Source organism: Musa acuminata, chromosome BXJ1-8, assembly GCF_036884655.1.
Source record: "Musa acuminata AAA Group cultivar baxijiao chromosome BXJ1-8, Cavendish_Baxijiao_AAA, whole genome shotgun sequence".
Classification (NCBI taxonomy): domain Eukaryota; kingdom Viridiplantae; phylum Streptophyta; class Magnoliopsida; order Zingiberales; family Musaceae; genus Musa; species Musa acuminata.
In genome coordinates, this window is record NC_088334.1 from 2667465 (window position 1) to 2681366 (window position 13902).

The 13902-nt window shown below is 50.0% G+C and overlaps 1 protein-coding gene across 1 annotated transcript; it reads left to right on the forward strand.

The window, feature by feature from the left end:
* The first annotated feature begins 7590 nt into the window (after positions 1-7590).
* Positions 7591-9819, forward strand: LOC135680629 (L-type lectin-domain containing receptor kinase IX.1-like). Its single transcript, XM_065194691.1, has one exon. The coding sequence runs from the start codon at positions 7591-7593 to the stop codon at positions 9679-9681; it is 2091 nt and encodes a 696-aa protein (XP_065050763.1). The 3' UTR covers positions 9682-9819.
* The last annotated feature ends 4083 nt before the right edge of the window (positions 9820-13902 follow it).

The following is a 13902-nucleotide window of genomic DNA, read 5'->3' on the forward strand; positions in this document are numbered from 1 at the left end:
GTGTTTAAAGGTGAATCGATCTCATTATCGTGATCTCATCACGATCCGATTCCCATTGCACAAATCCAAGGACATCACAATATATATGCATTTATGCAATAGTTATAAAGTGATATACGCCAAAATATAATAAGCAAAAAGATTCTGTATCAAGTCACACGTGCCATCACTCACGTGATTGGCTTGCTGGGCACTTATGACTAGCAACAAGTTGCTCGGGGCTCGTCCGTAAGGTATAAACTAATCGTCCCAAAAGTCGGCAACCATTAATGGACCATGTATGGCAGGCCCCTCTTCGTATGTATAAAAGCCAACTTCCTAACCAATGCCAGAGGAGGACTTCAAGCATTTAACTCCCTTTTACTTCACTCGATACTAACTTAAGCTTGTGTCGGGAAATCTCCCTCCCGACCTCGGCTTGTGTCGAGATTTTTATTTGGTCTCCTATGATGTGTCACACATATATATATTTAATATATATCTACATTGCATGCAAAAATATGTACATATCTAGTAAGTATACAAGTAATCGCACTAGATGATCATAGACCACATCCTAATATGATCAGGCGGGAGCTAGCAGGCCTGATCACTTACATCAGGATCTATGTGTGTAGCGATGTATCTTCATGTCTTGTGATCATCCATCTCGTCATCGCTAGTTCCGTCGGCATCTCGACACATCTCTATACGTGGCAATTGTTCGTCTCAGCCTCATGGATCATACTATCGCCTTCATGCTCCCACTATGCCTCCTTATGTAATTACAACTTAATCATAAGCACGTAAGCACAATAATAAACGAGAAAAAAATTAGAGGCTTGCAGTCCCCTATAATAATAATGATCATAATCACATCACACATATACATCACATCACACGGTCTATGATTATCCGTCCACATCATACATCACATGTACATATCATATAGGACTACTAGAGAAATAATAATAGTTAATTAAAATTTTTAATTAACTAATATTTTTCTAAAATTTGAGACATGTAGGGAATTTTATGAATTATGATGGGTATTTAGGTAATTTGTACGTAAAGGATAGACCATGAAAATTTAAAATTATGAGGGGGCAAAACTATCTTTTATCTAGAAATCTCTACTACCTTCACCTGCCACTGCATTGTGACCGCCACCACCCCGCCGATGGTGGCATCTACATGGGGTGAGGGTGTCACCTTTGCCCATGGTCAGCTCACCTACGGGTGGTGTGTAGACGGGCGGGTGCTACTGTAGGTTACGATCAATGTTGTGGTCAGTTTGCCCACAGGAGTTTTGCCCACAAGGGGCAACGCTGCTTGCACAATGTCTGTGCGCAATAACAGTTACTGAGCTTGCGTCTACAACTACGTGCAGCAATAGTTGCTGCACTTGCATAGTTGTTGTGCTACGTCGCTTGCATAGTGCCTGAACGCAGGCGACCTACCTGCGGGCGCTATGCCGCCTGCTTGCACGCAGATGACAGCCAAGGGCAGAAACAATTGTTGCTCTTTCTTGCTTCTACGTCAATGATTTTGATGTCAAAAGCTTTTCTAAAACACAATACACGTAGTTCAAAACTATTCCTTTGCACGAACAACCTGGCTCTGATACCACTGTAGAAAAATATAGGGGTGACATCACATACATAGTGGAAAAATAGAAAATAAGAATCTCAGATTTTCCAAAAGGTATACGTCATCGTATGAAAATTGGTGCATAAAAACCCAGCAAACTAAAAATCACGTGTGAGATAGTTGTGTTACCTAGGGAGATCATATATCCCTAAAATTATACAGATCTATGGGAGAGGATAAATGAGGTCAAGTGCCTTCCTTTGTAGTAGTGATCCATACGGTAGAGGCTGCGAAGACACTTCTCGAATCGCTACCCAAATCTTCACACCTATTAGTTGAGGAGGAGAAAGGAAAAGAAATAGGAGGTGGCAGCCAAGAATACTTAGCCTATGGCCTTTGCCCTATTAGGTACTAGATCTTCTTCCAACTACCCAAGCCTCTTAGATTAGTGGATCTCTATCTAATAATCTCTCATTGGCTCTTATTGGATCTCATCCATAGGATCCAATAATTCATGGACTCATTGGATATCCAATAAGATAAGAGCTCTAGCGGACATCTTATATCCGAACATTTACTTGTCGCAACACCTACAATATATGTATGACCCTTTAGGCCCAATATCGAGCTGACCATGAGTCATACCTGTCAGAACTTTTTCTGGCTGATTGGATTATTATTTTCATAATAATTCACTTGACTCATCAATTGCGAACATACTAGGCCATTATGCCATAGTCCCCAGATAATACAAGAGAATCCAAATATTTAGACTTATCTATCCTTGATTACTATATACATAGGGAGATCATATATCCTTGAATTCATGCAGATCTGTGGGAGAGGACAAATGAGGTCAACTATCCTCCTCTTTAGCGGTAATCTACACGACAGGTGTTGCGAAGACGTTCCTCAAATCGCTACACAATCCTCCTCGCAACGCGTACCATGCAATCAAGAAGGGGCAGCCCCTTCTTTTACTGTCCACAAGTCCCAAATAGAGGCTGCAAGTTAAGGCAGAGAGGGAGAGAGGATAATAAGAGGTGGCCTCCAAAAAGAACCCAATCTATGGCCCTTTGGTTCCCTCCTATTTATAGAGGCCCCTTATCAACTTAACCCCAATAGATCTTCCCCTATTAGGTATTGGATCTCTATCAAATTATCCAAACATTTAAGATTAGTGAGTCTCTACCCAATAATATCTTATTAGCTCTTATTGGATCTCATCTATAAGATATAATAATTCAGGGGCTCAATAGATATCCAATAAGATAGGGGCTTCGGCGGATATCTCATATTCGAACCTCTACTTGTCGCAATACTTATCATATGTGTGTGACCTTCTAGGCCCAATATCGAGCTGGCCGTGAGTCATACATGTTAAAATTATTTCTAACTCAATTAATTATTATCTTCATACTAATTCACTCGACTCATCGATTGCGGACGTATTAGGCGACTACGTTGTAGTCCCCAGATAACACAGGGAAATCCAATCCTTTGAACCTATTTATCCTCAGTTATCATGTACTTATAGTCCATCATCCATCTAATATTCTAGAGACCATATATTGGGCATGGTACTATCAGACCCATATAGTTTCTCCTCGAGTCTCGCTCTAATCAGATTCTCACAGAGAACTTTTTTATCTCTCAATCCGAATGACCTTGGCCAAGAATTTATTTGAGCAAGGATACATGAGATATTTCTCTTATAATACTGAGAGTGGTTGATTATCTATTGACACTTAATAGCCCTCGTAAGGTTAGTTGTTACTCCCGATGATCGGTTATGTTAGATCTACAACTTCCAAACCTATAAGTTCAGTATCAAAGAGTGGAGTACTCATATAAGACATATTTAGTTTCTTAAGCCTAAGAACCAGATACACCACTAGGATGATAGAATTATTATCTGATAATAAATTGTTCAGACTCTAGCTAGGAGAGTCATAATTGAGTTTCATTGAAAGGGACATTCATGTAAAATCAACCTAGTTGACCTCTATTAAAGATCATGAAGATGCCAGCTAAGGATAGGATTAGTTTGGAGGTTGCTTCTTAGAGAAGCATTAGGAGTTGGTTAGAAGTAGGAGTCTTGAGTAGAAATCCTAATTGAGTATGAGTCTTGAGTAAGAGTCCAGTTGGAGTTTAGAAGCATTATAAATAGTCATGTATTCATTCTCTTTTAATAAGTCTATCCCCTAAAGAGATCAACCCCAAGCTTAGAATTCGCAAAGGTTCTAACATAAGGCATCATGAATCATCGAGCATTTCGTGAACGGATCAATTAGTGAAATTATTCTCTAATGAGCACTTGCACTATATCTTTAGTGTCCCAACACGAGCAGATATGAGACCAGCCACCTCCATCATATGGATGAGTATATAGTACACTTATCTGTCCGGTTATCTCAATGTACTTCTCGAGTAACTTATGATTGGAATTATTTATAGTCTGTTTTTAAGGATGAATCGATCTCATTATCGTGATTTTATTACGATCCGATACCTATTATCCAGATCCATGGATATCACTATATATATTGCTAGTCATAAGTGCACACGAATAACTTAACACATAATTATTTTATTTATTATTATTTGATATTTTTATTATTTTATATTAGATGTTAGCTTGAATATATCGCTGATTTCAATCACTTCTTTTCGGATTATAAGGCCATCGACCACCCTAAGCCGCATGAATGAAGCTTTTATTTTGTTGACCTGGCCAGGGTGACTCGACAGTCTAGTCATTTGGACCAGTTCCCTGCAAATGTCCCTTCAAATTGATGTCGATTTCTATGTTTTTTTCCCTGCAAATGACAAGGATGAAAAGACGCGTCTACATTCCATAAATTTCCCACCTCATATGTCAAAGGATTTTTCCTCGGCCATTAATTTGCATCCTTCTACCGGAAGAATTGTCCAGGTCCTGTTCAGCAGAAGACACTTGTTTTAGTCTTTGAAGAAGTTTCTTTGTTGTTTCCTGCTCGTCAATTATTCTGTGTCTCTCGCCCTCTCCAGTCTATGCAGAACCCAACTAACAGGAGAATCAGTGATGACTTTATGGCAAGCGCCCATAGATGCAGCATCACTCTAATTTTCCTGGTGGGAAGGTTAAAAGATATGCTACTTGTCATGCAACAGATGACTTTTTTTGAAGGAAGAAAACATACAACAGATCATTTTTGTGAAATTTAGGTTAATATGATCCGCGTTTATTCCCTTTGACGACTTCAATGTCGTGTTTCCGAGGGTTTGATCGAACCTGCAATGGCAGCCGCTCATGTCTTGTCCGTAATAATTGTGACAGTGTCATTAACATGATGTCTCCCCATGCGCAAAGCGTTGACGACTAGTTTCAGTCAACACTTCGGGGGTTGTTGTAGAGCAAGATTTAGCAGCCTTCTCGGCAATCAGCCCCCCTGCAGATCTCGTGGTGGTAGCAGCAGCAGCAGCAGCCATCTGATCTGTGTTGGTCCTTGTGGTAGCTAGTGTTAGTTTGGCAAGTCCCATAGTCCCACATCGGGAAAATCAGACTTGTTGTCTCGTCTTGGAACTATAAATAAGGGCCTGAGCTTTGATGTTAGACACACCACGAGAATTACCACAGACACCACAAGAAGTACAGCAGGCATCACAAGAAAACCTGCTTATGGTTTGAAGTCTTCTTGTTTAGGAAGCTGAAGGTGTTTTATGGCCTAGGAACATTTCCTAAGGCATTTGTAAGTGTCCCTCTTTTATAGTAGTAATTTGCTCCTCTTTCTTCCGTGGATGTAGGTCAAAGTCAATTGACCGAACCACGTATATCTGGTGTTCTGGTGTTTTGTTTGTTCTTGTCGCTTTATTCTTTCCGCTTTATTATCTTGTTGTGTTGCCAAAATTATCCTTTGGTAAATATCCTGGGGCTAGCTCTAACAAACTGGTATCAGAGCCTGGTTCTGGGATCTTTTGGCAATAATGACAATATCAAAGATCGTTGTCGAGAAATTCGATAGAAATGTCAACTTCGGCATGTGGCAACTCAAGATGGAGGCCATTCTGGTTCAAGACGGAGTTGATTTGGCACTTCAGGGTGCTGAGAACATTCCAGATGGTACGTCAAAAGAAGATCTTGCGGGTATGGATAAGAAGGCCCGATCCAGCATCATTCTAAATCTCTCTGATGAGGTTTTACGGGAGGTAGCTACGGAGACTACGGCTAAGAGCATGTGGGACAAACTTAAAGCCTTGTACATGAAGAGGACAGTGGAGAATCGTCTCTACTTGAAGCAGAGTCTGTATATGCTTCGGATGGTTGAAGGTACATCTATACTCTCGCATCTTGATAAGTTTGATTCTTTGGTTATGGATTTAGAGAATATAGATGCAAAAATTGATGATGAGGATAAGGCTTTGTTGCTCTTGTGTTCTCTTCCCCAATCTTTTAAGCATTTCCGTGATACTTTGATTTATGGAAAAGAAACAGTTTCGTATCAAGAAATTAAATCTGCACTGAAATCTAAGGAGCAGATAGACAAGAATATCACTGGGGAAAGTAGAGAGAATCAGGCTGAGGGTCTGGTTGTTAGGGGGAGAATGGATAAAAGAGAATTTGACAGTAGTAGATCTAAATCTAGATCTAAATCCAGACATAGAAATTTGGAATGCAGATATTGTCATAAAATGGGGCACATTAAATCTGATTGCTTTAAATTGAAAAATAAATTAAAGCAAAAGGAAAAATTTGTTGAGAAAACTATTAAATCCGCTGAAGCTAGTGTAGCATCTGATGAGAATTTTGGAAATATTTTCTTTGCTATTGATGACAGGACAAAGTCTAAAAATGAATGGATTTTAGATTCAGGTTGTTCTTATCACATGTGTCCCAATAGGGATTTGTTTTCCACATATGAATCTTGTAATGGTGGAATTGTTTTGATGGCCAATAATGCCGCATGTGATGTTGTTGGTAGAGGAACAATCCGAATTAAAATGCATGATGGTATTGTGAGGACGCTCACTAATGTTAGACATGTTCCTGATTTGAAAAAGAATCTCATCTCTTTAGGCACCCTAGAGGCCCTTGGGTGTAAATACACAGCTGAAGGTGGAGTTATGAAAGTTTCTAGAAGTGCTCTTATTGTTATGAAAGCTTGTAGGTCTGGTAGCTTGTATATTCTGCAGGGAACTACTGTCACAGGTTCAGTTGCAGTTTCGTCATCATCATTGTCTGATTCTGACATCACCAAATTATGGCATATACGTCATATGAGAAATATTCGACCACCACAAAGGTATGCAAATTTGGTTGCATATGCTTTGTCTGTTGCAGAAGAAACAAGTGAAGTTGGTGAGTCTACTTCCTATTCAGATGCAGTTTCTTGTGATAATTCCGCTAAGTGGTTGATTGCTGAGGGGAAAGTCCTTGTTCAGAAAATTCATACGAAGGACAATCCAGCTGATATGTTTACGAAGCCTCTTCCGGTTTACAAGTTCAAGCAGTGCTTGGACTTGGTTGGTGTTCATTGTTGGTGATTGCCCGTTGGGGCTTTTGTGAAGAAGGTGGAGCAAGTTTTGTTGGGACATGCCAAGGTGGAGATTTGTTAGTTTGACAAGTCCCATAGTCCCACATCGGGAAAATCAGACTTGTTGTCTCGTCTTGGAACTATAAATAAGGGCCTGAGCTTTGATGTTAGACACACCACGAGAAGTACCACAGACACCACAAGAAGTACAGCAGGCATCACAAGAAAACCTGCTTATGGTTTGAAGTCTTCTTGTTTAGGAAGCTGAAGGTGTTTTATGGCCTAGGAACATTTCCTAAGGCATTTGTAAGTGTCCCTCTTTTATAGTAGTAATTTGCTCCTCTTTCTTCCGTGGATGTAGGTCAAAGTCAATTGACCGAACCACGTATATCTGGTGTTCTGGTGTTTTGTTTGTTCTTGTCGCTTTATTCTTTCCGCTTTATTATCTTGTTGTGTTGCCAAAATTATCCTTTGGTAAATATCCTGGGGCTAGCTCTAACAGCTAGCCATGGTGGTTCATCGATCCAGCAGCATGTTGTCTGCTCTCTTTTGCTTGTGGATCGTTGTCCCTTCGGCAACCTGCCTCTCCTTCAATCTCTCTTTTCTTGATCCCGCGAGTCGCTCCGGAATCGAGCTGCAGGGCAATGCAACCTGGAACAGCACCGATGGCATTCAGCTCACCAACGACACCATCTTCAGCAAAGTGGGAAGAGCGGTGTACCGAGAGCCGCTGCTCCTGTGGGATGCCCGCACCAAGGCGATGTCCGATTTCACCACCCATTTTTCCTTCATCATCCGTAACTCTTCGAAAACTTCATCGTCCGGCGATGGCCTCGCGTTCTTCATGGCGCCGTATCCTTCTCCCCTCCTCCCCGATTCCTCCGGTGGCCCTCTCGGCATCTTCGAAAGAGGCTCCTTGAATTCTACTGTCCCGACGGTGGCGGTCGAGTTCGACACCTACCAAAACGACTGGGATGTGGACGACCACCACGTTGGGATCGATGTCAACTCGATCATCTCACAGAAGGTTGCGAGCTGGAACGGCAGTCTCAAGACTGGGATGCTGGCGAATGCATGGGTGAGCTACGACGCCATCACTCGTAATCTGAGCGTCTTCCTCACTTATGCCGACAACCCTGTTTTCGCTGGTGATTCCGTCCTCCACACCGTCATCGATCTGCGGGATCACCTACCGGCAAACGTTACAGTAGGCTTCTCGGCGGCCACTGGTCTGGTGACCGAGACGCATGCCGTTCTGTCGTGGTCTTTCAGCTCGAGTCTGCAACCAAGAAGCATTCCGCCGCCGAAGGCTCCGACAGCATCGGATGCAGCGAAAAGTAAGAGCAAGACGGGGCTCATAGTCGGTTTGGTGATCGGAGCAGGGGCTCTGATGGTCATGCCGGGCTTGCTGTTGTTCGTTCTGTGGAGGAGGAGGAGGAAGTCTCGCGGCAGGAATGCAGCAGATGGTGACGAGGACATGGATTTCGATCAAACCACGGATGATGATTTCATGGGAAACAGAGGGCCAAAGAGGTTCGCGTACAAAGAGCTGGCCCGTGCAACGAGGAACTTCTCCGACGAGGGTAAGCTAGGGGAGGGAGGATTCGGGTCGGTCTACAGAGGTCACTTGAAAGATCTGAAGCTTGATGTGGCAATTAAGAGGGTCTCTCGTGAGTCGCGACAGGGAAGGAAGGAGTATGTCTCCGAGGTCAAGATCATAAGCCGGCTGAGGCACCGGAACCTGGTGCAGCTGGTGGGCTGGTGCCATGACCGCGGAGAATTCTTGCTCGTCTACGAGTTCATGCCCAACGGAAGCCTCGATTCCTATCTGTACCGCCCCGCAACAGGTCTGGGGTGGCCGGCGCGGCACAAGATAGCGCTGGGCCTCGCCTCTGCTCTGCTCTATCTTCACGAGGAGTGGGAGCAGTGCGTGATGCACCGCGACGTCAAGCCCAGCAACATCATGGTGGACTCCGCGTTCAACGCCAAGCTGGGAGATTTCGGGCTCGCCCGGCTCGTCGACCACGATCGCAACTTGCATACGACGGACTTGGCCGGCACGAGAGTCTACATCGCCCCCGAATGCTTCTACACCGGCAAACCCAGCAAGGAGTCGGACGTTTACAGCTTCGGCATCGTCGCGTTGGAGATCGCATGCGGTCGAAGGCCAGTGGAACTCAAGGAGAAGGACCCGGGCAAGGAAATACTGGTGGAATGGGTGTGGGAGCTCTACGGACGAAGAACGATCCTGGAAGCAGCAGACCCGAGGCTCAACGGCGACTTCGACGAGACGCAGATGGAGTGCTTGATGGTGGTAGGGTTATGGTGTGCTCATCCGGATTACAACGTGCGGCCATCGATCCGACAGGCCATCAACGCGCTCAATCTCGAGACTCCACTGCCGGAGCTTCCCCCCAAGATGCCGGTGCCCATGTACTACACGCCGTGGAGTGATGTGAGCCAGTCTCTGCATGCGTCGTCTCTCGCCACGACAACTTCGATTACTGCGAAGTCCGCACCGACGGGCTCCTCCAGCATGTCTCCGAGTTCGTGTCACTTGCTGAAGTCGCCCAACACTGAGGCCGTGATTTCTGCATGACTATGTGGATCGAGCAGTTTCTCTGTTTCGGTAGTGCAGTTTGTCGAGCGTCGTAATAATGAAGATAATAGTGGGAATTGCAGCGTATGCAATACCGTAATGTTGGTGTTTACTTGATTTCTAAGTTCTCAGGATTTATGTTGCAATGGACTCTTGATCTGAATGTTCTTAAAAGATTAAATGATGTTATAGTAGTTGATGCGGTCTGCACCTGTTTGAGCCGTGGCCTCGGGGCCGTCGCGGCTCGGTTCGGGGCCCGGATGTCGGGGATCTCGGACTTTGTCCTCGGGACCTCCCGGTGGCCGGTCTCGGCAGTCCGGTCGGGTCGTCACGTCGGGGGAAGCACCTCGCCGCAGCGTCGAGATGGGTCGGCACCGTCTTCGCACCTGCACACAGGTCGAGCCGGGAGCCAGGCCCGACCCCTCCGACGACCAAGTCAGCGACGTGGAGGGGGTTTAGGAGGAGGAAAAGCCTCCGTGTGTTGGGTGTGTGATGTTACCTAACGCGGCTGTCTGCAGGGCAGGACTGTACCTTCGGTGGCGTCTGACATTGCCACTGGGGTTGCGTGGGAGGCCGAGCTGCCGCAGGGTATGGTGAGCCTCGGGCAGTGTGTCGCTCAGGGGGCTGCTGTCATGGCGTGTCACATCGCCATTTTTACCCCTATCATATGCCCCCCCCGAAAGGAGCTATGCGTCGGTTCTTGCATGCAGGGGGTCCAATGCATGGCTTCTTACTTCAGGTGGGCTGGTCATACGGATCCGAGGCGTATGACGCAGGCAAGCTAGCCGCGCGGATGCGTCTCGTGCAACATGGGGCCGAGGTGCGCAACTCAGTCAGGAAGCCGAGCAGAGATCGGGATCTCGGACAGCGTGCGACCGAGGAGCACAGCGTAGGCGGGCAGGCCGCGCAGGTGTGGTCTCGGGCAACGCGTGGTCCCAGGTAGCATGCGGCCGAGGGACTCGACTCAATCGGGCAGGCCGAGCAGAGTTGGGCTTGGGGGTCATGGAGTCGATGAGGGCCGAGGAGCACAATGCAGGCGGGCTCGCCGCGCAGGTGTTGTCTCGGGTGGCGTAAAGCCGAGGGCCGAGGAGCACAACGCAGGCGGGCTGGCCGCGCAGGTGTGGTCTCGGATGGCGTAAAGCCGAGGGCCGAGGAGCACAACGCAGGCGGGCTGGCCGCGCAGGTGTGGTCTCGGATGGCGTAAAGCCGAGGGCCGAGGGGCACGACGCAAGCGGGCTGGCCGCGCAGGCGTGTCCCGGGTGGCGTAAAGCCGAAGAGCCGAGGAGCACGACGCAGGCGGGCTGGCCGTGCAGGTGTGGTCTCGGATGGCGTAAAGCCGAGGGCCGAGGAGCACAACGCAGGCGGGCTGGCCGCGCAGGTGTGGTCTCGGATGGCGTAAAGCCGAGGGTCGAGGAGCATGACGCAGGTGGGCTGGCCGCGCATGTGTGGTCTCGGATGGCGTAAAGCCGAGGGCCGAGGGGCACGACGCAGGCGGGCTGACCGCGCAGGTGTGTCTCGGGTGGCGTAAAGCCGAAGAGCCGAGGAACACAACGCAGGCAGGCTGGCCGCGCAGGCGTGGTCCCGGGTGGCGTAAAGTCGAGGGCCGAGGAGCACAACGCAGGCGGGCTGGCTGCGCAGGCGTGCCCGGGTGGCGTAAAGCCGAAGAGCCGAGGAGCACGACGCGGGTGGGTTGGCCGCGCAGGCGTGATCCCAGGTGGCGTAAAGCCGAGGGCCGAGGAGCACAACGCAGGCGGGCTGGCCGCGCAGGCGTATCCCGGGTGGCGTAAAGCCGAAGAGCCAAGGGGCACGACGCAGGCGTACTGGCGGCGCTGGTCTGTCTCGGGAACATGGAGCCAAGGAGCACGACGCAGGCGGGCTGGTCGCGCAGGTGTGTCTCGGGGATGATGGAAGCGAGGAGCACGACACAGGCGGGCAGGCCGCGCAGGTGTGGTCTCGGTCATCATGCTGCCGAGGAGCACGATGCAGGCGAGCAGACCGCGCAGGCGTGGTCGCGAGGGCCATGCGGCCGAGTAGCACGACGCAGGCGGGCAGGACGCGAGGACGTGGTCTCCGGCACCATGCCGCCGAGGAACACGACGGAGGCGGACAGGCCACGTGTGTTGGAGGTGCTCGGCGCAGGTAGGCTACGACCGAGCGGACGTCGCTCAGGCGGGCAGGCCGCGCTGAGGTGGGTTCGGCGCAAGCGGGATGCGACCGAGGGGCGAGACCCTGGTGGGTAAGCCGCCCTGAGATAGACTCAGCAGCGAATATGGCCGAGGTGCTCGGCGCAGGCAGGCTACGACCGAGCGGGCGCTGCTCAGGCGGGCAGGCCGCGCTGAGGTGGGTTCGGCGCAGGCGGGCTGGCCGCGCAGGCGTGTCTCGGGGGGTATGGAGCCGAAGGGCACGACGCAGGCAGGCTGGCAGCGCTGGTCTGTCTCGGGGATGATGGGAGCGAGGAGCACGACGCAGGCCGCGCAGGTGTGGTCTCGGTCATCATGCTGCCGAGGAGCACGACGTAGGCGAGCAGACCGCGCAGGTGTGGTCGAGAGGGCCATGCGGCCGAGTAACACGACGCAGGCGAGCAGGACACGAGGACGTGGTCTCGGGCACCATGCGGCCGAGGTACACGACAGAGGTGGACAGGTCGCGCCGAGGTAGATCTCGGCAGTGAGTGGCCGAGGTGCTCGGTGTAGGCAAGCTACGACCGAGGGACACCGCTCGGACGCGCAGGCCGCGCTGAGGTGGGCTTGGGGTGTCTAAGACCGAGCCGTGCGAATGCAAAAGAGGGGGGTTAGGCTGAAGCTAACCGTGGGCCGAGAGGTGGTCAGATAAACATGGAGCCTTGAGGCAAAGGCTAGATTCCTTGCTCGAAGGTTATACCGGGTAGCTACCGCGGATGCTTTGCCTCCTTCACGGAGCTCACGGTCGGGGGTCGTCCCTTCTCCTCGCGGTCGCGCAGGTTTCCGTTGCGATGTATCGGCTAGCTCGCTCGAGTATCTTCGGGACTGCAGTGGGAGGTTGCTCTGCGAGGGACCAGAGGAATCTGGAAGGTCGTAGGCCTATCATGAACGCCTGCACCAACAGAGAGGGGTGAGTGTCCGGTAAGCTCCGGATTTGCGTGGCAAAGCGATCCATGAAATGTGAGAGGGGCTCGTCCTCTCTTTGTTTAAGTCCGAGGAGTAATGCCGCGGAGGGCTTTGGCCGGGCATGAGCTGCGAAGTGGAGCTCGAAGTCCTTGGCGAGCTGGCTGAAGGAACCGACCGTTCCGGTCTTCAAGCCGCAGTACCATGTGCGGGCCGGACCCCTCAGGGTCGTGGGAAACGCCCTGCACATTAAAGCGTCAGACATTCCGAAGAGTGCCAACTGGGCACGGAAAGTGGTGACATGGTCCGCTAGGTCGGTGGAGCCGTCATATGCATCCAAAGATGGGAGCTGGAAGTTCGGGGGAACCGCGTGATCTCGTATCTCTGGTGTGAATGGAGATCCTCGGTATGTGTCCACCCCGAGCTCTCCCTTCGAGTTGTGAAGTTCCTCTTCTAGTTCGTCGAGCCGCTGCCAAAGAAAGCGTAGCTGGGCTCGCAGGGAGTCCGTTGAATCCGAAGATAATGCCTCGGGCTCCGGGCGATCGCTCGGGTTTGTCCTTACTGGATCCCCGAGTAGGGTCGGTCGGGGCCGAGGCGAAGTGGGAGGCTGCGTAAGCGTTATGTAGGCCCGAGCGGGCGGCTCTGGGTGCCGCAGCGGCTGAGTGATATGTGGGGGTGTCGGTTGGGAGACGAGCGGGATAATGATTTGCACCATATCCGTCAGAGCTCGAACTTGAAGAGCGAGGTCCTGGAAGGCGTCGGGTGATACCGGCGAAGGGACGCTCGGAGCGCCTTCGGGCGGAAGCGGATCCGCGTTATCGGGTGAACGCCAGTAGTGTTCCGAGATCGCGGGGAAGCCGTCGGCCCGCGGTCGGTCACGCAAGGGACGCAGGGTCTGCGCCCCTGCTAGGAATGATCCCTCGGCGGGGAGTTCGTCAGGATCAGTCGGAGGATCGCTTGACATTCCGGGGCCCTCCGTCTAGCGCCAATCTGATGTTGTCTGCACTTGTTTGAGCCGTGGCCTCGGGGCCGTCGCGGCTCGGTTTGGGGCCCGGATGTCGGGGATCTCGGACTTTGTCCTCGGGACCTCCCGGTGGCCGGTCTCGGTAGTCCGGTCGGGTCGTCACGTCGGGGGAAG

Bases quoted from the DNA above. Each gene is read 5' to 3' on its own strand.
- LOC135680629 (XM_065194691.1), top strand. From the start codon at position 7,591: ATGGTGGTTCATCGATCCAGCAGCATGTTGTCTGCTCTCTTTTGCTTG.